This window comes from Vigna radiata, chromosome 7, assembly GCF_000741045.1.
Source record: "Vigna radiata var. radiata cultivar VC1973A chromosome 7, Vradiata_ver6, whole genome shotgun sequence".
Lineage (NCBI taxonomy): Eukaryota > Viridiplantae > Streptophyta > Magnoliopsida > Fabales > Fabaceae > Vigna > Vigna radiata.
Window position 1 is genome coordinate 47,378,820 of NC_028357.1, and position 23,635 is coordinate 47,402,454.

Consider the following 23,635-nt stretch of genomic DNA (forward strand, 5'->3'; position numbering starts at 1 on the left):
TCAGATAATCTAATTCTGACTTATTTTTCAATCATTTTCCTTCAAATCACAGTTTAAAATTCCACTATCCAAAAATCAAATTCTGACCCAGAAAAAAAAAATGTACTATCTGTGTAAATATTTATTGCAGTATGCTATCTAGGTAATTGTTTGCCCATATATGCTATTTGGGTAAAAAATCAATTCATGTTTATATAACTAGGATGTACATTATAAACAAGTTAAAATATGACAATGGTGATATTTACTTTTAGAGGCCAGCTGAATGCCCACTACAAACATCATGCATAGCCAAAATGACATCGATCCACACAAACTGAAATGCAAACATGTTGGCCTAATACGTTTTCATATTTCTACAATTTAACCATTACCAGTGCCAAATTTTGATTTACACAAACAGCTAAACTTGGAAAAGTTTAAGCCCTCTGATTTAAGTTATTAAGAGGATTGTTTTCCATTGCTGTATATATGCAGACGTAGCAGATAGATACCTTGTCATTCATGGAAAATAATCCTGTTTCAAACATCATTTTAGACTCCACTAGTATGTATGTCAGCCATAAAAGGTCTAACACTAACTCACTCAAGTGTCTCCATATTCTGCATTCAACACTGCTATTTAGTAACTTGATGTTCATTTCGTAACATACATCCCAATCTACAATTGCATGCCCCGTGAAAATAAACCAGTTTATGCATAGTAAAAGCAAATAGCATTTATAGCAGAAGTATGAATATAAAGGATTTTACACTGTCATCTAATAACAAACAAACAGTTATATATAATATAATTAATGATTTTTATGATAATTATCATATTGATACCAACGATAAATTGCATAGAAATTAAACTGATAAAATTTTCTTGAATACTCATTGCTCATTCATTATTCATTAGGAAGATCTCATATATCAGTTCATGAATAATCACTCTTCGATCACCTTATTCTGCAACAGTATGTGGTTTTCCTTTTCCTCTGGAGTCATGAATGCGATGATAGGGAAGGACTTTCCTATTCCTACAGGGGTCTTAAAGAGTATCTTCTTCCCCTTAGGATCTTCAATGCTCATCTCAGATATTGGCACCCACAGCAGCATCTGCTTGCTCTTAATGCCTGTCATTTTCTTCATCCTAAACTTCTCCACATACCCAGTGACCTCAACTGCATAACTCACCCTGGTGTTGGTTCCCTCAAAGAAATGCTCATAAGGGGCCTTCTGTTTCATCCACACGAACCCAGTTTCTCTGACTCTTCCACACTCCACCAAGTCCTGCAGGGGAAGAACACCCTTTGGAAAACCCAACTCTTCTAAGAGCTCTATGGAGTGACGATAACACTCTTCAGAACCATACACTATCTCTGCCCCTTCACGCTCCTTTACAACAACAGCCATCTCAGCAATTAATTAGAATTTTTCAAGCTAAAACAATGTCATGGTAATGGAAGAAGCCACAACTTACCATTATATAATAACAAATGATACAGAAAGTTGGCCTGTATTGAATGCAGTGGTTCACCCGTTTGCTTCAGGTGGCTTTTTGTTGTTTACCTAAATTAGCTTGGTTAGATTAAGGTTCAATTATAACTAATGCTAAATTGTGTTAACATAGAAAAGATCAAACTTTAAGTGTTGTGTGAAACTAATGAAATAAGTAGTTGGATTTTGTTAGAGATAGGTGAAACTATGAATCAGTTTTCATGCCTGTCTTGTGGTGGTGGGGTTAGGTATGGACTTTCCAGTGTGAACAAAGTTAGAGTCTTCTAACATGCATTTTCAAGAATACCTGTCTTTCAACTAGGAGCATACGTTTCATGGTGAGAGTTTCAGTTTGAATAACTGAACATGGATAGATTATTATTATAGTGTATAGCTTGTTCAATTGAAAATAGAAAATTGAATAAATAGAAAATTGAATAAATAAAAATGTCTGGAGAGATTCACGTTTTTTTATTTATTATTTTTTATATTTCTAATTTCTTTTCGATTTTTCAATCATCACCCATCAACCAACCATGAATTATATTGTGGGACTCAATAGCCACCACTTGACGAACTTGTGAATATGAATATAAAGTAGCATTGAATTTGAACAAGAATCACAAGTTTTATAATTTTTATATTCAAGTTGGATTCGATTTTGTTTTTAAGAAAGTTGGGCTCTAAGATAAGACAAATTTTGCTTAAATATTAACCAAATGTTTTCAATGATTATAGAGGTAATCCAAAAGATAAATTCCTTAATTAGGGGTAAGAAAAGAGTTAAAGAAATTTTAACATTCATGCTTTCCATAATTTTTAATTAATTTAAAAATAAGTAAAATCGAATGCCTTAATCTTTAATAATTTTTTTATTTCATAGGTAATATAATCATTAAACTATAAATAATGTTAGATGGAATAAAAGAATGGGAACCATTTAATAAAAAATTTGCTGTCAAACTTCTTATTTAATATATGGAAAATGAAAAAATAAAAATGCTTCTAGATTCCCATGAAAATTATAATTCAAGGTGACATCATGCATTGTCCATGAAAAGTAATATATATTTACTTTTACATGGCTTGTAGAAAAGGAAACCGAAAAACAAACAAAAAATAAAACCTTCAAAAAGCCATAAACAGAACTATCTATGATAGGATCTTGACACCTACATCACTATTTATATAGCATCATCGTTTACTTGAGCCACAAATATAATAACACAAGTGGGACTTTAATACAGTATGCCTCAAAACGAGTAATCACTGACACCTGTCACAAGGACAACTGGTCAACGCAATCTGCCATCTGAAAGAAGGAAATGAATGATTCTGGAATTTACATGTTTGGTGATTCCTTTGCGTGAGTAGAACGAGTATTCAGTAGAGGCTGCAAAGCTTTCACTATAATGCTCATGTTTGGCCGAAACTCAGCTTCATACTGTACACACAGTGCAGCAACAGCAGCCATCTTTTGCAAAATATCAAAGCAACATTTTAGATGAAATGAAAATCCATTCACATATTTTTATATAGACAAAAAGTTCAGAGTGGCATATATTTCTTTCAAGCTTGTTGAGAATAGAATAAAAGGTTTGCAGCAAAATGTGCAAAAGCAAGTTTTTTGGAATATCACTGTTTGACTAGAAGACAACAGAGAATATGATCTAATTACCTTTGCAACTGACTTTGAAGGGTACTCTCCCTTTAGTCTAACATCAACACACTGCTTCACCTTATCTTCACTGAGCTTTGGTGTTGCCTGATAAAGCACAACGAACAAGAATCACAAAATGTGCAAAATCCAAATTTGAAAGGGGAAGAAAACACTACAGTAACATTAACAGAACACAAAAGGTACCCAGGTGACAAGGCTTTGCTGTCCTCGGGGCAGTGTGTGATCAACTGGTTTACGCCCGGTTAAGAGTTCTAGCAGTATAACTCCAAAGCTATAAACATCACTTTTTGAAGTGAGTTGTCCCGTCATTGCATATCTGCCATACGAAAAGTGGATTGAAGTTCATTACATTACTGTCCACATATCAGTTTTACGTTTTCTCAATTATGATTTTCATGTTCTTCTTATCTACTTTTACATCTTCTAACTAAAGCAGAAACTATTTTATTTAACAGTATGCGCAAAAGAAAGCATGCACTCAAACAAGTAGATTAGGCTTCCAGGAATAACTTACTCCGGAGCATGATAACCAAAAGTCCCAAGAACACGGGTAGAATGAAGACGTGCAGCTGCATCAGGGGCTTGATTTGACAAGTCAAAATCAGCAATCTTTGCAACGTCATCGTCAAAAAGAAGTATGTTACTAGACTTAATGTAACGATGGATGATGTGAATCTCTGCCTTTTCATGAAGATATTCAAGTCCCCTGGCTGCTCCAACAGCAATTTTAACTCTCTGAGCCCATGAGAGCACTTCCCCGGGTTGTGAACCCTTGACTCCTTTTCGTCCTATACACACCAGTTATCATTAATCGTTAACAAAAATAAAGACACTAACTAATAGTTGGGGGAGTGGATATAAAGCAGCTTCAATGTCAAAGGCAAAAAAAAAAAAAAAACTCGAATAGCTTTTCATGCTGCTTCATCCAATCAGTAAAAGTTACAACATTAGTAGGTGAACAGGAGGATAAAAACATGTGCTTGACAGTATAATTTCTATTTTCATCAAGTCCCATTCAGAAGGATGGCATTGTTTTTAAAATTACAGTTCCTAAATAAGTTACAAGTTACTGGGTTTTATAAAAATCAGCCAGAATCAATTTGAAACTAAGTTAATCAAAGTTTGATACTTTGAATATATCTGTATAACATGCAGAAAATAAGGGATAAAACAGTACAAGATATAGCCTACCATGAAGAATATCATGAAGGGATCCTTTAGGAGCATACTCATAGGAAAGGGCACGGAAAGGACCATCAACGCAATAGTTAACAAGCTCAACAACATTTTCATGCTTTAGCCTTGATACGATGGAGACCTACACAATTTGGGAGCCCAAAGTACTGAATAAAAACGTAGTTGCAGCTATGTAGAATGTGATGCAATGATGTCTTAAAATCTGATTTTATCATTGGAAAATTTACGACTGATTGATCCAAACCTGAGAAAGAAATTCTTGCTCTGGCTGATTACTGGAATCTAACTTTTTGACTACCACTGCACGCCCAGTTTTCAATGTAGCTTGATATACTTTCCCATATGCACCCTCACCAATGAAAGATTTTGAGCCAAAATTATCTGTTAAAGACTTCAATTCGTCTACTGTAATGGAAGGGACAGCAATAGGTTGAAAATTTATTGGCCGAGGAGGAGGCACTGCATTATGTCTGCCATGATAACTGGCGTTCCCTGCATTGTACTAACCGAATCAAAGCCAAACAAAAGTGGTACTAAAATAAAAGCAGGTTTACTAAAGTGCAAAAAGAAACAAATATACCATTAATACAATCACTTAAACTACACTGAATAGAGGATAAATGTAAAGTTAGGACAGGCTACTTTTGGAATATCCAAATTTAGAAAATGGCACGAAAATAAATATAACACTTGAAATGTCAATGAGAAGCAAGTTCAAACTGTTGTATGAGAGTGTAAACAGACAGCATACTCAAAGCATGAACCCTTGGGTTTCAAATCATGACAACGACTCCATGACTTGTATGAAATTCAATGAGACATGGAATTGTAAACAGAGATTTTAAAGAAGGGAAAAAAACTGGAAATAGCGGATTACCAGTAGGAGTGTTTTGCATGAAAGGTCCTCTGTCAGCAATTGCAACACTATCATCTCCGGTGCAGAAGCCAAAGCAACCCATAATCCTCTATTCTGGAGGTAAGTTTCAAATTAAACAGTTAAGTTACTGCAAGAAGTAACAATAAGACTGCGCACATATTATCAATACCAACTCCCTCCTAAGGATAAACAACACCAGACGTAAACAAAAGAAAAGAACCACATATGCAAATGTGGTTAGGTAGTTCAAGGTGCTATATTATATATGATGTCTTAAGGGTTCTGGATAGCAGACATTTTTATTGTGCGTACTTCTTGGAGAATTTTGAAGTTCTCTCATGGAGGAATCGCCTTTTCGGCTATTCTGATAAACTAATTTTTTTTTATCAAATATCATTTCTTTTTTGGACAGAAACTTAATTACCAAACATTCATTGTTCTAGCTAGGAACAGAAACATAAAGTGCAGCATTAAAACACTTCAGACAAAACAAGGAAATAGAATTTAGACATGAACCAATAAGCCCTTTGAAAGTAAATCTGTAGCAACATGATAAAATAAAAATAAATAGAAGAAAAATACTCAGTCTCTTCCAGAACCACAAAGGGATGACAAGAAAACGAGCCCCTCTCGACTTTAAAAGGTTATTTCTTTTCACATTGACATTTAAAAGATGCACACCATAAAGGAAACAAGTTCCTATTTAATCTGTTGATGCATGACAGAACAACAAATTACATGTAATTAGTCAAAATGCAAACAGGAGCACCGACAAACAAATCAGAATTCAGAAAATACATTAGCCATCCACTCAAATCAAGACCAATAGCGGCAAATTATATTATTCCGGATGAATAAATGTGGTGAAAACAAATTTCACTTTCACAAAACGGAAAGAAAGAAGAAGAAAACATTTCACCAAAAGTTACTGTTATAGTTGCATCCCACTATCCTCGAACTTGCGGAAGCAAAAAGTACAAAATTTCTTATTTCTACTATTTATATTTATATCTCTATACTATCAACACATTACCTGTAAGTGTAAACCCCAAAAAAGATAACTGGCCAGACAGAAAAAACAAACATGCAGAACTACCTTAAACATGTTTCCCCACCCCCAAAAAGAACAACTAAGAATAATAATAATACTAACAACGACAACTACCACAACAACTACTTTAAAGACAACGAACCCCACAAAGCGATAACCATGCGGAAAATCAAACCGATTAAAGAGAATTATGGGTTCAATACACATACAGTCACCTCCTTCCTACATAGGGACTCTGCAATCTCATCGTTCAAGAAGAGACAGAGTTGAACCAAAAAAAATAAATAAAACTTGAAAAATAAAACTTCCCAGTCTTGATGTTCGGGCATGAACATAATAAGAAAAGGGTAACCGGCAAAACGTGTAGAAAAAAAAAAAAAAAGAAACAGTGCATGAAGTAGTCAAAGAGAGGAAAACCCAGAGACAGGAATCGGCGCCATGAAAGAGAAGAATCCACCTTTCAGAATTCAAAGCGAAGAGGGTTTGTGTGGTTGCAGCGTTTGTATTGTTTGGAGCGAAAAATGGATGAAGGAGAAGTTTGAAGGAAACGCAGAAGAAATGTTCTGTTTGTGCGAAGAGCAACCTTGACTTCACCGAGAGACGTCTTATGAACATCACCAAACGTTATTTATTTACATTTATTGTTACTACTGCAGCGTTTGCCAAGTCAATACTCAACATCCCGTTTCCAAAACCGCGGATATTTTCCTTTTCTTATTCCCACTTTTCCATTATTTTTTTCCTTACTCCCGTTCTCCGTTAAAATGAGTCAAGTCAATAAAATAAAGCACGTTTGTTTAAATTTGTTTCGTTAAATAATTACTAATTTTTTTAAGGTTTTTATTTTATGGTAATTGTTCCAGATATTCATAAACAGCAAATAATCATCATAAAACTAATTAAAATTAGAAACTATTTGAATATCCTTTCATAAAATCAATTACTTGAAGAAAATGATTTTACTTACTGGTACATTATGCGTTGTCGAGTTCTAACACACAAGTTCTAATTAAAACAAATTTTAAAAACATTTTAACAAAGTTCAATACTTCAAAAATAATTGTTACGATTACTCTTACTTTAACTCTGTCAGATAAGACACAAGAAAAATAAAACGAAAGAAGAGAAAATGTTTCATTTAAAAATATAAAAATAAAATATTTTTGTGAAAAAAAAAAACTTTAATTTAGTTATAATATAGTGCAACGATTTTTTTTTTAATTGAAAAAAAAATTGGCATTAGACTCTTCCATAATCCTTCTAATTCAGCAGCTGTACCGAAATAAGCAAAGGTTTATGATTCTGCCACGTGGCGTACATGCAGAATCTGGTGCTGTTACGGAGTACAGGAAGGCATGGAGTGAATCTGCCACTGTTATTTTAATAATATAATCATAAATATTTAACTAAAATGATTATATATGAACAAAATAAATTAAAAAAAAATAATAGAAATTGAAATGTTTATTAAATTTGGGTGAAGTTGATGATTATTGGAAAAGCAATTAAGGTGAAGTGATGGTTTAAAGAAAGGGGGCGTTTTGAAAACTTTGGCTGGAATTGCACTTTTGATGTTGGATTTAGCTGGCTTCTAAATTTATGTGGTTGGCATCTTTCTTCAAGATTCCATCTACTTTTTCAGGTTTTTCTAATAAATTAATTTATTTTTAAGATAATGTATATACGCGTTATATATATATATATATATGTAAATTTTTTACATTTGATACTGTCTTTACTTATTTTTATTTTTTTAAATATAAAGTCTTATATTTTTATAATATTTTATCTTTATATTTTATATTAAATAAATATAAAAATGTATCATCATATTTAAAAGAATTATTAAAAGAATTAAGTCATAACATGTAGTAAGGATGTTGCTCGGAAAAAGTTTTAGATTTTGTTTACTTGAATAGATTTAGAGAAGAGTAATTGAAAGGATTTGATGATAAATTTGTTTATTGTTTATTTGAATAGAATTGGAGGTAAGTGAGACTGAATTTAGAAGTAAAATTGTACTACATGATCATGATTTTTTTTTCAAATTCAACTCAATCTCCTTTTAAAAACTTTGGTGTAATTTAATTTTTTATTAAAAAAATATAATATTATTATTAATATTGTAGAATATGAAATTATTAATATTAACTTTTGAGTAATATATTTTTAAATGATATTTGTGAATATCGTTTAAAAAAATTATTGTAAAAAAGTTTATAGATATTTTTTATGAAAAATGTTTCACAATAAAAATTACAAGTATTTTTTGTAAACTTTTTTTTAAGAAAATTTGGAAAAGAATCAGCAGGTAATAATAATAATTATTCGCAAATAATTTTTTACAAAATTTGTAGATACTTCTTGAAAAAATAATTCTAAAATAGAATTCATAAATACCTTTCATGAAAAAATATTTTATAATCAAATTTGCAAATAGTTTTTATAGAAATTTTTAAAATTTGATTTTTCTAATAATAATATAATAATATAAATAAATTTTATTTTATTTAAAATAAATTAACATATGTAAAATAATTAGTATTAGAAATAATAAATAATTAAAAAATAATGAATAACTTGATTTTAAATATAAATAATAAAGTAGTTTTAATTACATTAAGATAGGATAAAAGATTTAGTTTAAAACTAAATTACATATGTTTATGAAAATTATAACTTTAGTTCAAAACCTATTACATTAACGTCTTGTTTATTTGAGTAGATTTGTAATTTAAAAAATTTGATGATAAAAAGTTTTAATGTTTATTTAAATAGATTTAGAAGTAACTGAGAGTGAATTTAGAAGTAAATATTTTTAATCTATCAAATAAATTAAATCTTATACTAATTTCTTCAAATTTTATTTTTAAATCTATTTTCACTTATCTTCAAATCTATTTAAATAAACAAAAAAAATATTTTCAAATCCTTTGAATTATTCTCTTTCAAATTCATTCAAGTGAACAAAACCAAATTTTAATTAAAATATAAATCTCACTATGACTAATTAGCACAAATTATTTTATACCAAAATCTTTAAGTGAAATCGTTAATTCCTAATACAATTTCTTATTATTAATTAACACTTACTGACAATTTTTTTCAAACAATATCATCACTTTCATAATTTTCTTTTTTTTTTTGAAAGAGACTCATATGCATAATTTTTAAAATAAATTAAACCTGTGTAAAAAAACAAAGTATTTTTTTCTCATTGTGAATTCTCCCAAAATTAACACTAAGCTAAGATTATTACACGATTTGCCGACATCACTTTTTATAAAGGTAAAAGTCAATTTCAAACTCCGAGCATTTTGAATTGGTCTTTTTTGAAATTGTTTTTTTCTGGGAAACTTCCCATCCTATTCCTTTGACAAAATATTCATCTCTGATGGCTTTTAATTATCTAAATTACGATTACCGATTTAAGTTCACTCAAATCAATAATCATTTCATTAAAAATTTCTGAAAAAGTCAAATTGAAAGGGAATATCTTTGATACCAGTCAAACTTTTGGAGATTAATCTCATATTCAACGGAAATACTCTTTATTATAAATGGTAACTAATTTCTCAGTCTTGTTTCTCTCTAACTAATTATATACTATATTTTCCTTTCAATCGGAGAAGACCAAAATGCAACAAACCATATAAAGATGCATAAAATGATATTTATAAATGTATGGTATGAAATTTAACTCTAACAGTACCGTTTAGACAAATAAACGATTAATAAATTAATAACATGATTAAAGATATTAATAATTTATTATCATATTAGAAAACTGGTTAGAATTAAAGATAAAATTGTTTTATAACTAAATAAGTAAGTTTCATTGAGTTTTAATAACTAACATATCATCAGTATTATCACGCCAACTTAAAAAACAAAAAAAAAATAGGTCCAAAAAGAATTTCTACAAGATAATGTTAAGACACAGTTCTACAAGATAATGTCAGGAAACAAGTGAATAATATGTTTTTCTTTAACAGTTTCTTTGTGTATTTTCATAAATTTCTCCCGAATCATAGTAGAAAATAATCATTTTTTCTTTCTTTCTGAACTGTGTAATTTAAAATTAATTTAACTATGAAAATTTTGAAAGTTATTTCATACTTAAGAATTACACCATTTACAATTTAGAAGATACTTTTTTTTTTCTTAAAAGTGATTTTCAGGTTACAGTCTGCAAATAAAAAAAAATATTAGATTGCGTGATTTAAAAGTAAAAAATCACTTTCCAAAAATTGAACGAAAGTCATTTTTTTACCTTTGAATTACTTAATATGAAAAAAAAATATTTTTACTATTAAAAAGTGATAATTGATATTATAATTATTATTTTATTTATTTTTATCTTTTATTGATATTCTCATTATTATTTTTAAATAATTAATTTTTTTATTTAATAAATAAGGAAATATAAATATTTAGTTCTTAATTGTCAAAATATTGTACATATAAGTAAAAAAATAAAATTGAAAAATACTTTATTGTACTTTGATTACAAAAATAAAATATAAATTTATCAGTTTTATTTGAGCAAATTTACTCATTTTCTATGAATAGGAAGTTTAATAGATTTAGAAAAACACAAAACATAGAAAACTAATTTACTCATACGACAAATATTTATTTTAAAAGTATTGTTTATTATTATTTTTTAGCATTTAAAATATTTAAAAGTAACCAACTCCCTAATTTAAGAGGTTGGACATATAAAACAATTAATTATTCATAACATAATAATTTTGAACTTAATGCAAACTTATATAAAAATTGTTAAGAAATTAAAGTTTTGAAACTTGTTATTAAGACAATTAGGATTTGTTATATGTGGTGTGAATACTTAAGTAGAAATTAAAAATAGATTGTTAGATGTTTTTCATGGAATTAAATTATTAAACCTAAGGCTCTTTACTATATATTTTATTAAATCAATTTAATTACTTTCTATAATTTTAAAATTATTTTATAATTAAAAAATAATACTTTTATCACTTCAAAATGTTTCTAACCTTGATTAGAAATAAATTTAATTTTTTTAACAGCATAAATCTACTTAAAAAACAATATTTAGATTCATCTATTTTATTATTTTATGATTTGATACACTTATTAATTTTATAAAAAAAAAAATTAAGAAGTTAAAAGTAACTTTCAAAATTGAGAGATGTTAAGAAAAAAAATTTATTCATTTGACTTTCAGATTATATATTTTGAAACTCTTTACTTTCGAATTGATACCATTCAAATGTTATTTTTGTATTACATAATCTAAAAACATTTTTCTTTTAGTTTTGAAAATGACTTCCAAATTATATAATTGGAAAAGAATTAAAATGGATTTTTTTTCATGTAAGATGGAAGGAAAAAATTATGGAAATTTGTTCCTTTTTTTAGAGGTAGTTTGTTTTTAATTTTATATTTTAGGAATCATACTGAAAGACAACAATTAGAGAAATCTATGGATTTTTTTAACATGAAGATATAAAACTCTTGATATTCTTCAAAATTCATGTTTGATTTGTTGGCAAAGTGACTTTTGGAGGTTGAGATTAAAAGAGAAACAATTTTCAGCTACATTGTAAGACTGCAAAAAAAATATTAAAAAGTTTATTATTACTTTATACAATTCAAAAGAAGAAGAAGAAAAGAACAAATAAAAAAAAGGTTTTAGGCTGATTGGCCAAAAGGAATATATTATCTGTCCATGCATGAACCATTGTTTCTGAGATTTACCTTTTTTTCTCTTCTAAATGGAACATGTACTCATTCTCATGCCACCAAATACCCAATCAATATGGAAAAATCATGCTAAAACTTTATCTTGGTTTTGGAGATTTAAAAAAATAAATATTCTTAACATTTTTTAAAATGCTCAAAAGAAAAAAAAAAGCTCTTTAGATATATTGATAACGTTTATTTTAAATATCTTCAAGAAAAAACAAATTAAAGGTGATATGTTGACTGTTTAGAGTTTCTCTCTATATTGCGTAATTTGTATAAATTTATAAAAAAAAAATCTAAAGAGTGAAAATTTTAGTTACTACTATAGTTTTCCTACATAAAGATGTATTTTTTGTTATATTTTTTTTATTTTTAATTTCAAAAACATGAGAAAAAAGAAGCATCTAAAGTGGCATCACATGAATCCTCAGGAAATTTTAAATAGCTGAAATTTTATAGTGTTGTTGAAATTGAAATTATTTTGAGTAACTTTATTTTCTTGGCATTCATAATAACTAAACAAAGTTATTACAATTTTATTTTCCTCCCTCTTGTATCATCTAAATATGGAAAAATTCAAAATTCTCATTCACTTTTTTTTTTCTTTCCCTATTTCTTATTAACCTAATAAAGAAGAATAGGAAGTGTAGGACAAATCTTAGGTCCACATCGGAAAAAGCCAATATCCTCCACACCGAGCACATGAGTTGCCACTCATATGGCATCAGGGACCACATTATAGTACAACGAATTTATAAATTTAATTGTACTTTTCATATCTCAACAATATTATGATTGTTTATTTTTTTTATATTTTAATAAAATGAATTAAATTCTTCCATCACTGTGATTGGCGAATCATTTCGAAAAGTTTTCTTGAAACAATCAATTACCTTAAGTAATAATCGATTATTTGTGAGTCATTTCAAGAATTATTTTTTTGGAATAATCGATTATCACTCGGGATAATCGATTATTTTAGAAAACCTTACAAATTTTAATTGGGATGATCGCTTATCTCAAGTGATAATCGATTATTCTAGTACATTTCTAAAATAATGTTTTATTCTTGAGCTCTTTTTAACCTGTTTTGCATCTTGATAAAGCTAACTCTAAAATATAATTACAAATAACTTATTACAAAAGTTTTAATTGAATATCGATTTCTCTTTTATTCAAACCTAAGGTTAGTTTCATCATCAAAACTCTCTTGACTTCAATTCAACCTTGTTGTTAACACACTTGTGGTGGTCTCTATTTTTCTATAGAGTCATTGCTAATAGGTTTCATCTTACCACATCTAAGGTTAGTCATTGTCTCATCTTAGACCATGAGAAAGACTCTAGACTATGACATTTTGCTACTCTTACAATATAATATATAGAGATATCATACCTTAATTCAAACTCATTCATCATTCACAATACATCAACATGCATACTTTACACTTCATATGAGACTCTCTCAAGTATATTACACAACAACTTAACAACACATGTACAAATTGTTTGGGATTTTTAAAAAATAAAAGTGCAACTTCTACAAAACTTTGAAAATTATGGTATTACATTCAAATTAAATATAATTGAATCAATAATGTAATGCAAAAGAATAAATTCAATTGAGTAGTTGTGAAAAAAATTATGCATATCCAAACAATCAAATTAAGGAACAATATGCCTAAAACTAAATATCAAAATTTTAGTTTGATCTAACAGTTAACAAACCTGAAACATCATATTTTTCCAAGATAACTTAGAGTAGAAAAACAAAAGGTGACATCTGAAGATATACCAGAATAATAAACTCCCTCTTTAAGCTTTGCTTGATTAATTTAATACCTCTTCCGTTAATCCTCACTTAAAAAGATTTTGATAATTAGAAAATTTGGATTGGTGTTGAATTCCTGAATTCAAGGATCTTGGAAAGACATTCCTAAAGCAATCAAAATCAATGTTTTCATGCTTTCCTGAACTCAAATGGATATAAACTACATAATATATTCCATCACCTAGTATCACCAAGCATGCAACAAAACCATTTATCAAAGCTTTAACATATCACAGTATTAGGCTTAACAAATTTAACATACCATCCAATTAACACAAATCAACATAATCAATAACAATAACAGGCTCAGTATTTACAAAAGTATAAAACAAAACTCAACATGTAAAAACTAAAATTAATTTTTCTAACCTGGCAAGACAACTTAAAGGTTATTTATTAGTTTAGTTTATTGATCAATTTTATAAATATTATATATGTGTACATTAATAAATATCATATCTCCTGCTACACTTTTTTTTGTATATTTTTTTTTTCTACATCATCTTATTATTTTCACGGCGAGATTTCAACATAGTTTGGTTCGTACACAATTAAAATATGGATATAACATTTTTCTTGTTTTATTTATCAATCGAGAGCAAATGAGTCATAAACAAGGTGTATTATTATTGTTATAAAATATGAATTTAACTAATTTAGCGGGTAATATATCATATTTTAATTGATTTTTGAAACATAACTAACAAAAAAAATTCATAAAACTTTACTATTAATTTATAACTCCAAAATATGTTATTGTTTTATTAAAAAAACATTGAGGCTTATAACACACCAAATTAGTAGAATTATTTTAACTAAAACATTATTATAATTGGTATTAAACATAAAAAATACATAGTTATCACATTATTCCTTAATAATTTACATATAAAAGTTTTGAAAACATAATACTAAAACAATTAAAAGAGCTCTATGCAGTACCAAAGGATTTAACATAAGTATTTTTTTTTATTTATGTCTCTCTATGACTATTTCACTGTTGATATTTTCACCTGTATTATTTTCTACTCACGTATAATATACAATCATAACAAGTAGATAAAACTACAATAAACACAAAAATACGAAGAGAAACTAAGATTATATATATATATATATATATATATATATATATATATATATATTATATATATTAGTATTTAAATTTTAATGTAAAATTAGAATTTATCTCTGTCTAAAATGTTAAATTTTTTTAAAATATCAAACACGTTTTTAAAGTGACATCAAAGCGAAAACGTATTAAACAATATCAATAATTGAAGTGATAGTATAAAAGACATTTGTCATCTCAAAAATATTAAAATAATTAGATTAAAAATATTATATTTATTTATATTTTAAGTTTTAAAATCAAAATGTATAAAAATTTAAAATATATGAATTTTACTTTAATCTCAAAATTTAAGGACTAAATAAAAACAATTTAACCTTTCTATTTATTTATTTTTAATTTTGTCCATTCTTAACAAATAAATAAATATTTGATCCAAATGCATACATACAAAACGTAATGGCTTAGAATTAAAGGGAAACAACCAATACCATCTTATGCTACCTTTTTTCTTTAGTAGTCAATTATCATTATTTTTTTAGGAAAAAAACTATTTCCAATCAAATGTAATGATAGTGACAAATTTAGAAGGACAGATTCACCTTGTCTTTGTCTTTCCATACATATCTAATATCTATGTATGACTATCATAAATTTCAATATATTTCTTTTTTATACATTTATAACATAATTAAAATGAAAATATTATTTATGACAAGTTCGTTTTAATGAATATTCATAAAAAGAATTAATCAAACAGAACTTGTTAAATTATATCAATTCAGTCATGTGAACGTTATAACTTTTTACATTACATCGGCCTAAAATAAAGCAAAAAACGAACAAGTATAAACAAATTAAAGATTTTATTGTACAATACAAATAAGTACAAAAGACATAAACTAGTAGAAATAATTTATCATGAACTTTACAGGTGTTATTAAATTAACGGGAGTGAAACATATTAGAAATCTTTTAATTTTGTCTGAAAGAATATGTATGTATATTTTTATTTAATTATAAACTATACAATAAATTTATTCACTCTAAAAATAAATACTTAAAAATTATACGTTTTTAAAATTAATTGACTATATTAGTTGAATAATTAAACTATTAACGGCGTAAACTGCGTATGATTGTATTAGTTGAATAAATACAACTGAATTTGAATTTTAAGACCTGTAATTTGAATATTTAAATAAAAAGGACTTCATAAAAAATAATAAGTCAATATTTAAAAGAAATATGATTTAATATAATTGTAGTCTTTTGTTTTCTTTTGTTTATATTCTGGTTTCTTAATTTATTTAAAATAAAGATATTTGGTATCTTAGTTTAGAAAATCCATAAATTTGAGTTAAAATATACAAAAATAAAAAATAAACTAAAAAAAGGAACGTATATTCTTTTTAACACAGAAAGCATGAAAATTGTATTTAAGTTAAAATAATATCAGTGAAATAGACGAAGTAGAAAACAAAAAAGCTATTGTGTGATGACAGTTAACAGTTTTTTCGAAACTGGTGGTCCGTGATCATCTATTTAGTTTTAGTAATTTAACAATCTTTCTCGATTTTCAACGATACAGATAAAGTAGTAAATTGTGTTTGAGAAAATGGAGATTCCTTTAGTTGAACCAAACAACGAGGCATGATGACAATGTGGTCACACTCACTCAATATAAGAACTCACATTCATCATCACTCTTCAGTCTAAGTAGTCAGCACAGAAAAAAAGCACATTTTGATGTCACATAATCTGTTCCTAATTTCTCTCTTGTCTTTTTTAAGGCCTCCACTCCCACCTCCTCTTCCCTTTTCTCCTCACTTCCTAAAAAACACAATTCTTCTTCTTCATCTTCTTCTCATCATGTAAATTCTCAAGCTTGTCAGAAAATGCTCCTGCAAGTTTCAATTTTTCTCTTCTGGGGTGCCAAAGATTTTCTGTTTTGCTGTTGGTTGATGTGTTTTTTCAGGTGGGTTTGTAAATTGGACGTTGTTGCAAAACGTTAGATTTTCATTCATGGAGGCTGAGTTTGGGGGTAAGAATCAGTACTTGTATGGACCTGTGGTGTCAGGAATGAAGAAAGCTGTTGGGAATGGGAAGAGGAGTTTGGAATGGGATTTGAATGATTGGAAATGGGATGGTGATCTTTTCACTGCTCAGCCTCTCAATTCAGTGCCATCAGACTGTAGGAGTCGCCAGTTTTTCCCACCACATCCTGAAATTCCTGCGAAAAAGGCCAATCTTGCAAACGATTTCTCTTCTTCTTTAATCAACCCAGGTGAGGGAAAGAAGGAATTGGAGAAAAGGAGGAGGCGTGTTATAGGGGAAGGTGAAGGGGAGGGGATGAATGATGAAGGTGGTTCTCTTAGTTTGAACCTTGGGGGTCACGGTTACCCTTTCATGGTGGAAGGAGAGGAAAAAGGTGGAAAGAAGACAAAGGTAATTGGGACTACTACTGCTTCTGCTACCACCTCTAACCGTGCTGTTTGTCAGGTGCAAGATTGTACGGCTGATCTTGGTAATGCCAAGGATTACCACCGTCGGCACAAGGTTTGCGATGTTCATTCTAAGGCCACTGTGGCACTAGTGGGAGATGTTATGCAACGTTTCTGTCAACAGTGTAGCAGGTCAGTTAGGTTGCTTGCAATCAGATATTTTCCTGGTGTTTAAACAATTCATGTCTGTGCCGTGATCTTGAAATTAATAATTTGTGAGCCTTCAAAAAGGGGAAGATTCTCTATTTCTTGTCGTTTAAATCCTAAGTGAAAGTTGTTACAAAAAACTTGTTTTAGAATAAACAAGAATTTCATGGCACTTACCAACCTTTGTACTCAAGTTGGATGTAACTCGTAAAATTGTGGCAGGTTTCATGTCCTTCAAGAGTTTGATGAAGGGAAGAGAAGTTGTCGTAGGCGTCTGGCAGGCCATAACAGGAGGAGGAGGAAAACTCATCCCGATGTTACTGTTGTTAATGAAGGCTCTCATAACAGTGGAAGGGGCAGTAGCTATCTGTTGATGAGTCTGTTACGGATACTGACCAATTTGCATAGTGAGTATTCGTGACAATATAAGTTTATCTATTTGGCATTCTTTACAATTTATTTATTTTGCTGTTACAATATGAAACTGTAATGATGATGAATGTGAGCTACTTGTTGGTGCTGTTTGAAAGTCTTTCAGTGGTAAAATCTTATAAAGGTAAGGTTTCATCCGTATTGATGCTAATTTAGAGAATTTGAACCCATAAGATTGTGGAGTTAGATGAGTGTCTTTATTGCGCACTCTAGTTTTTCAATTGATTTTCTTGTATTTTTAAGGTCATTATGGCAAACCATGTCAAAGGTGCAGTTGTATTTAATGTTTCTTTTCCATAATAGCTTGATGACATGAGGAGTCTATTTTTTTCCTAAGCTAAGTTTCCTCTAAAAGTTCAAATGTTCAACTCCAGTTAAAACCCAGAACATAGGTGGTTAGCTTTAACAGCACCACTTGACCTTTCTGCTATACTCTAGACTCTCGTCTACCTAAGTAGGAGTAGAGGGTTTGCATAGGGAGTTATGCACTTGACCTTTGACATCTTGTCCGGAATCATACCAGATTGAAATTGATTCTCCAAATTGCGATTGGCCCAAAGGATTTGATAAAAATGTATGATAGCAGTGATTCAGTTGTATCATCATATACTCTTCTTGTTACATGTGCCTTCTGATAACTTTTTGGCACATTCCTGTGGCAAAGCTAGAAAGCCTGAAGGTTTTGTCTGCTGGATCATTGCTTGAAAGAGAAAAAATAGTTACTTATGACTTGAGCTAGTAGCTATAGTGTTGTCTCCATTGTTGTAATCCTTTTGCATTTCACCTTCATCTTGGATGTCATCATTGGAATACTTATTTGACTCACAGATTATGCCTTCTATAAATTGCAGCAAATGGCTCAGATCATACAAGGAACCAGGATATACTCTCTCATCTTCTGAGGAACTTGGCAAGTCTGGCTGCTCCAAATAATGATAGAACTTTAGCCTCTTTATTGGAGAACTCTAAAGGTTTGTTAAATGATGGGACATCTGGAGGTGCTCATGATGAACCCAACCTGCATTCAAACACTCCTGAAGCTTCCAGACCGTCTGGTTCTTCCCTTCAGATTGATAATGGCTTCATCAGTCAGGATCCTCCAATATCTATGGCACAGTGTGAAACAAGGCCTACTAATGGTGGAGTAGAAAATTTGAGACCACCTTCAGGAGCACCATTCTCAAGTATAAGTCAATCAAAGGGAAATCTTCCATGCCAATTAACTGCTACTGAGACTACACTTAGAAGGAACAACTTAAACAACGTTGACCTGAATAACGTATACAGTGATGTGCAGAATACTGATGAGAATCATAAGAAGCCTTATCCTCATGTAGCATCAGAGGTGGGATCTAGTGATCTTCCCTCATGGTTGCAATGTGCTTCTCTCAAATCAAGTGGAGAAGCTAAGGTATATTCTTGGTCTAATTTAAATTCATTTCCTTATTTCTGAATAATTTAGTGATTCTGCTCTTTAGCTTTGTACCAAAATATTTACGGTTTTTAAAAGATTGTTCATATATCTTTACTGATAAAGATACTACTTTGCCAGGACCATTATTTGAGGTTTGTTTCTCTGGTTCATCTGACTTTTTATTGGTGTGTGGGTCTGTTTTTGACGGCTATCTCAGAAGATTTATTTATTGAAATGTTGTTTGTTAACTGTTTACAGAGTTGCACAGATCGAATTGTTTTTAAACTCTTTGGAAAGAATCCAAGTAATTTTCCCCTTCTTCTCCGTTCACAGGTACTTTCTTGTGACATGAAATTGCTGCAGAAATTTACAGCAATGTTTCTTTTTTCTGTGTTTGATTTACATTCTCTTTTGTGTTTCAGATTCTCAACTGGTTATCCCACAGTCCCACAGAGATAGAGAGCTATATAAGGCCAGGTTGTATCATATTAACGATATATCTTTGTCTTGAAAAATCTGCATGGGAAGAGGTATTGCTTAATATAATGCTACGATACTGGTTGCCAGAATAATACATTTGAAAAGGAGAAAATAATTTAAATGTGTTTATTACTATTTTGATATTGCAGCTCTGCTGTAATCTAGGATCCAGCTTGAGAAAGCTTCTTAGCTCGTCAAATGATACATTTTGGAGAACAGGGTGGGTATTTGCAAGGGTCCAGCACTCTGTGGCTTTTCTGTATAACGGTTTGTTCTCCCTTATACTGTGTTGTGTGAGCATTCCTCTCATGTGATTGCAGTTTTTTAGTATCCTGAAGAAATATGTTGTTAATTATCTCTCCTGCAGGTCAGGTAGTCTTAGATGTGCCCTTGTGTCTCAAAAGCTCACATCATTGTACGATTTCATGCATTAAACCACTTGCTGTTCCTGCAAGTGCTAGGGCTCACTTTATTGTGAAAGGTTGCAACCTTTCCCAGTCTAGTACAAGGTAAGTCCCTTTACATTCAAAGTTGTTAACTTAATGAAAGGTTCTAGCAAGAGGAGAGTATTTGTGTACTGGAAGAAGCTTATGTTGAACTACACAGTACTTACTTTTGTTCCATGCATATCATGCTGCAGTAGTACTGATTCTAATTACTGTCAGTAGTACTGATCCAGCCATAATTTTATACAGGAATCATAGAGATTTTTATTTTGAGGGTTCAAGGGTATAAATTGGATTTTAATCTTCGTCTTCTGTGTAGGATTTTGGATATAGGGAAGATCCTAGTTTAAAATTGTGTTTGTTGGGATTAGCCCAGATGTTGATCTGTTGCTAATGATTTCCAGGTTGCTCTGTGCACTTGAAGGGAAGTATGTGGTACATGCTAGTTGTCATGATTTGATTGGTGAAGATGAGGAATCCATTCAGCATCTCAACTTCTCTTGTCATATACCAGATGTAACTGGGAGGGGTTTTATTGAGGTGCTATCACTTTATCACACTCCAAAAATTTTCAATGGGGTTTTCTTTGAAATATTCCTTAGTTTCATTTTGAAAGCATTAGAGTGTATCCTGTAAACTTACTGAAATTAACAGAAATATTCAAAGGTCTGGCGCATACTTCAGACATGTCATCTGTGTCATGAATAACTCCTTCATTAATGATTCAATATTGCTGTTGTTGATGTCTGCCATTTGGTTCTTGTAGTAGCTCTTAGAAACTTGGTAGCTTTCAATTAACCTTAAACCATGTAGCGTAGGTTTCCTTATAAACTCTTTAAAACAACCTTTTATGAATAAGGTTGATAATTCCACATTGATTATATGACCAAATTATAATATATAATTAAATGCAAATCTTATTTTAAAAGTTGTATGAAAATTATGTAAAACACTTCTCATGCATGTTTCCCAACAAAGAAAGCACAAAAGTAGCTTTTGGAAATTAAATCTATAGATGTGAGATAGCTTTTTCTATTTTTCTAGTTTCTGAAAATACATTTTGATGATAAATGCTGTCAGGTGGAAGACCATTGTCTTAGAAGCTGTTCCTTTCCATTTATAGTTGCAGAGAAAGAAGTCTGTTCAGAGATCTGCAAGCTGGAGAATGTGATTGAGGCTGCTGAAACCACTAATGATTTCCAGATTAAAAACCAACAAATGGAAGAAAAGGCTCAAGCTCTTAATTTCTTGCAAGAAATGGGTTGGCTTCTTCATAGAAGTCGTATGAAAGTTAGGCTAGGTCCCATGGCTCCTATCCATGATCTCTTCCAATTTAATCGGTTCACGTGGCTAGTTGACTTCTCTATGGACCATGGTTGGTGTGCTGTGATGAAAAAACTATTGGATATTATATTTGATGGGGGTGTTGATACAGGAGAACAGGCCTCCATTGAGCTTGCATTGTTAGACTTGAGTCTTCTACACAAAGCTGTGAAGAGAAACAATAGACCTATGGTAGAACTACTATTAAGATTTGTGCCAGTTAAAACATCAGATGGTGCTGACAGTGAGGTGAAGCAAGTTGAAAAGGCCTCCGACAGATTCTTATTTAGACCTGATACTGTTGGGCCAGCTGGATTGACTCCTCTTCATGTTGCAGCAACTATGAGAGGCTCAGAGAACGTGTTGGATGCATTAACTGATGATCCAGGAATGGTAATTCCTTTATTGTCTCTATTCTGTAACTTTATGTTTTCTCATGCTTTTGCATTGTACTACTTCATACTATGGGGGAAAAGGGGAAATGACTACAAGGAAAAACTAGTGTTTCTCCTCCTTTTCACCTGAATTTTGGACCGGTGAATGAATGTGTGGATACAATGGGAAGAGAAATGAGGTGACCCTTGAGTTCAATATAGTGGTTTCTAGTAGGTGCACTCATTGAATAGGCGTAATAATTCCTTTCATGCGCAGTCTCATGCTTGTTGAGGTTTTCTGAGTTCATATCTTTCTTTAGGAAACCACATCAAGTGTCATATAACATGAACATTTAGCAGATAATGCATATGTCCATGGAAACTTGCATGGTTTTCTGTATATTTTTAAGTACACAATGCTTTAACCTTATGTCTGTTGTGTTCAGGTAGGAATTGAAGTATGGAAAAGTGCCCGAGATAGTGCAGGTTTGACCCCTAACGACTATGCATGTCTTAGGGGCTATTACTCTTACGTTCAACTTGTCGAGAGGAAGACCAAGAAAAAGGGTGAAAGACTACATGTGGTTGATATCCCTGGCACTGTTGCAGACAGTGGTATAAGAAAGCAGAAGCAATCAGGTAAAGTTTCTAGTTTACAGACAGAGAAGATTGAAACCACAGAAATGGGAAGTAACTGCAGGGTGTGCCAGCAGAAGTTGGTTTATGGTGGCATAAGAACTGGTGTGGTTTATAGGCCAGTCTTGCTGTCCATGGTGGCCATAGCAGCTGTGTGTGTCTGTGTGGCTTTGCTCTTCAAAAGCTCACCTAGAGTTTACTATGTCTTCCAGCCTTTCAACTGGGAATCATTGGAGTATGGAACAATATAGTGCTGTTTTCCTGCTGTAGCTGCACCTTTTTTTAGTTTACAAGTGAAAGTCTTAGATTTTGAGTATATACAGTATACTCAGTATATATATATATATATATATATATATATAAAGGTTGAAGCTTCACATGTTGTGAACAGAATCTTGATCATGCAACCTGTTAAATATGTGGCTAACGCTATGTTAACATTGTGTGGAATGAAAGGGATAAACAGGCAAACAAACAGACATACTTGTATGAACATAAACTTAAACAAACAAACAATCTAAGGGATGATCATAGAAGAACAGTGTATGAATCTCAATAAATGTCTCAGGTGCCATGAACATACTTAATATTTATTTTATATAACTTAAATCTATATTTTTGCTATTATATATTTTTTTCCTCTTAATTTACAAAATTATTATCTCGTTTTAATATGATTTTTATTTTATATGTTCACAAAACAAAATGGTGAAAATAACTATTTTTTCTATTTTCTGTGTAGTTTTTTTTATCTCTATTAATTTTAAACAGATACTTTGCTGCTTGACTTTGTGTGTGTGTGCGCAAAAAGTAAAAAAACAAATGAGTGTAAAATGACTTAAATATCTAAGAAAAAACTATGACATTTTTTATTAGTTAAAATTTATTAAAATTAAAAGAATTTTTTAGTATAATACTATATCTTATAATCTTATTTTACCTTGTTTTCTTATAAA

The 23,635-nt window shown here is 30.3% G+C and overlaps 3 protein-coding genes across 6 annotated transcripts; 1 reads left to right on the forward strand and 2 right to left on the reverse strand.

Moving 5' to 3' along the window:
* Window positions 1-479: 479 nt before the first annotated feature.
* Window positions 480-1,405, reverse strand: LOC106766732. The gene has a single exon (XM_014651465.2). It carries the CDS (start codon window positions 1,396-1,398, stop codon window positions 931-933), a length of 468 nt encoding a protein of 155 aa, XP_014506951.1. The 5' UTR covers window positions 1,399-1,405; the 3' UTR covers window positions 480-930.
* Window positions 1,406-1,535: 130 nt separating this feature from the next.
* LOC106766730 (pto-interacting protein 1) lies at window positions 1,536-6,907 on the reverse strand. Of its 3 annotated transcripts, none has more exons than XM_022784014.1 (9): window positions 6,746-6,906; window positions 5,238-5,330; window positions 4,605-4,852; window positions 4,355-4,481; window positions 3,678-3,951; window positions 3,347-3,479; window positions 3,161-3,247; window positions 2,829-2,956; window positions 1,536-1,554 (listed from the first exon to the last, which is right to left on the reverse strand). In XM_022784014.1, exons 2-9 carry the CDS (start codon window positions 5,317-5,319, stop codon window positions 1,551-1,553), a joined length of 1,083 nt encoding a protein of 360 aa, XP_022639735.1. In that variant the 5' UTR covers window positions 5,320-5,330; window positions 6,746-6,906; the 3' UTR covers window positions 1,536-1,550. The 3 variants fall into 3 exon arrangements, with proteins under 3 accessions (XP_022639735.1, XP_022639734.1, XP_022639733.1); XM_022784013.1 differs by lacking the exon at window positions 1,536-1,554 and adding an exon at window positions 2,468-2,758 and having other exon boundaries at window positions 5,238-5,325; window positions 6,746-6,907; XM_022784012.1 differs by lacking the exon at window positions 1,536-1,554 and adding an exon at window positions 2,468-2,758.
* Window positions 6,908-16,532: 9,625 nt separating this feature from the next.
* On the forward strand, window positions 16,533-23,235 carry LOC106766721 (squamosa promoter-binding-like protein 1). Of its 2 annotated transcripts, XM_014651454.2 has the most exons (11): window positions 16,533-16,797; window positions 16,902-17,559; window positions 17,797-17,981; window positions 18,858-19,417; window positions 19,679-19,753; window positions 19,843-19,950; window positions 20,050-20,167; window positions 20,268-20,409; window positions 20,751-20,886; window positions 21,427-22,062; window positions 22,490-23,235. In XM_014651454.2, the coding sequence occupies exons 2-11, from the start codon at window positions 16,949-16,951 to the stop codon at window positions 22,928-22,930; spliced, it is 3,012 nt and encodes a 1,003-aa protein (XP_014506940.1). In that variant the 5' UTR covers window positions 16,533-16,797; window positions 16,902-16,948; the 3' UTR covers window positions 22,931-23,235. The 2 variants fall into 2 exon arrangements, with proteins under 2 accessions (XP_014506940.1, XP_022639731.1); XM_022784010.1 differs by having other exon boundaries at window positions 16,533-17,559.
* Window positions 23,236-23,635: the final 400 nt, after the last annotated feature.

Bases quoted from the DNA above. Each gene is read 5' to 3' on its own strand.
- LOC106766721 (XM_022784010.1), top strand. From the start codon at position 16,949: ATGGAGGCTGAGTTTGGGGGTAAGAATCAGTACTTGTATGGACCTGTG. The intron at 19,754-19,842 runs GTACTTTCTTGT...TTTGTGTTTCAG, and splicing joins CCCTTCTTCTCCGTTCACAG to ATTCTCAACTGGTTATCCCA. The intron at 20,410-20,750 runs GTAAGTCCCTTT...AATGATTTCCAG, and splicing joins CTTTCCCAGTCTAGTACAAG to GTTGCTCTGTGCACTTGAAG.
- LOC106766730 (XM_022784013.1), bottom strand. From the start codon at position 5,319: ATGGGTTGCTTTGGCTTCTGCACCGGAGATGATAGTGTTGCAATTGCT. The intron at 4,853-5,237 runs GTAATCCGCTAT...AGTACAATGCAG, and splicing joins CATGCAAAACACTCCTACTG to GGAACGCCAGTTATCATGGC. The intron at 4,482-4,604 runs GTTTGGATCAAT...CAAATTGTGTAG, and splicing joins AGCAAGAATTTCTTTCTCAG to GTCTCCATCGTATCAAGGCT.
- LOC106766732 (XM_014651465.2), bottom strand. From the start codon at position 1,398: ATGGCTGTTGTTGTAAAGGAGCGTGAAGGGGCAGAGATAGTGTATGGT.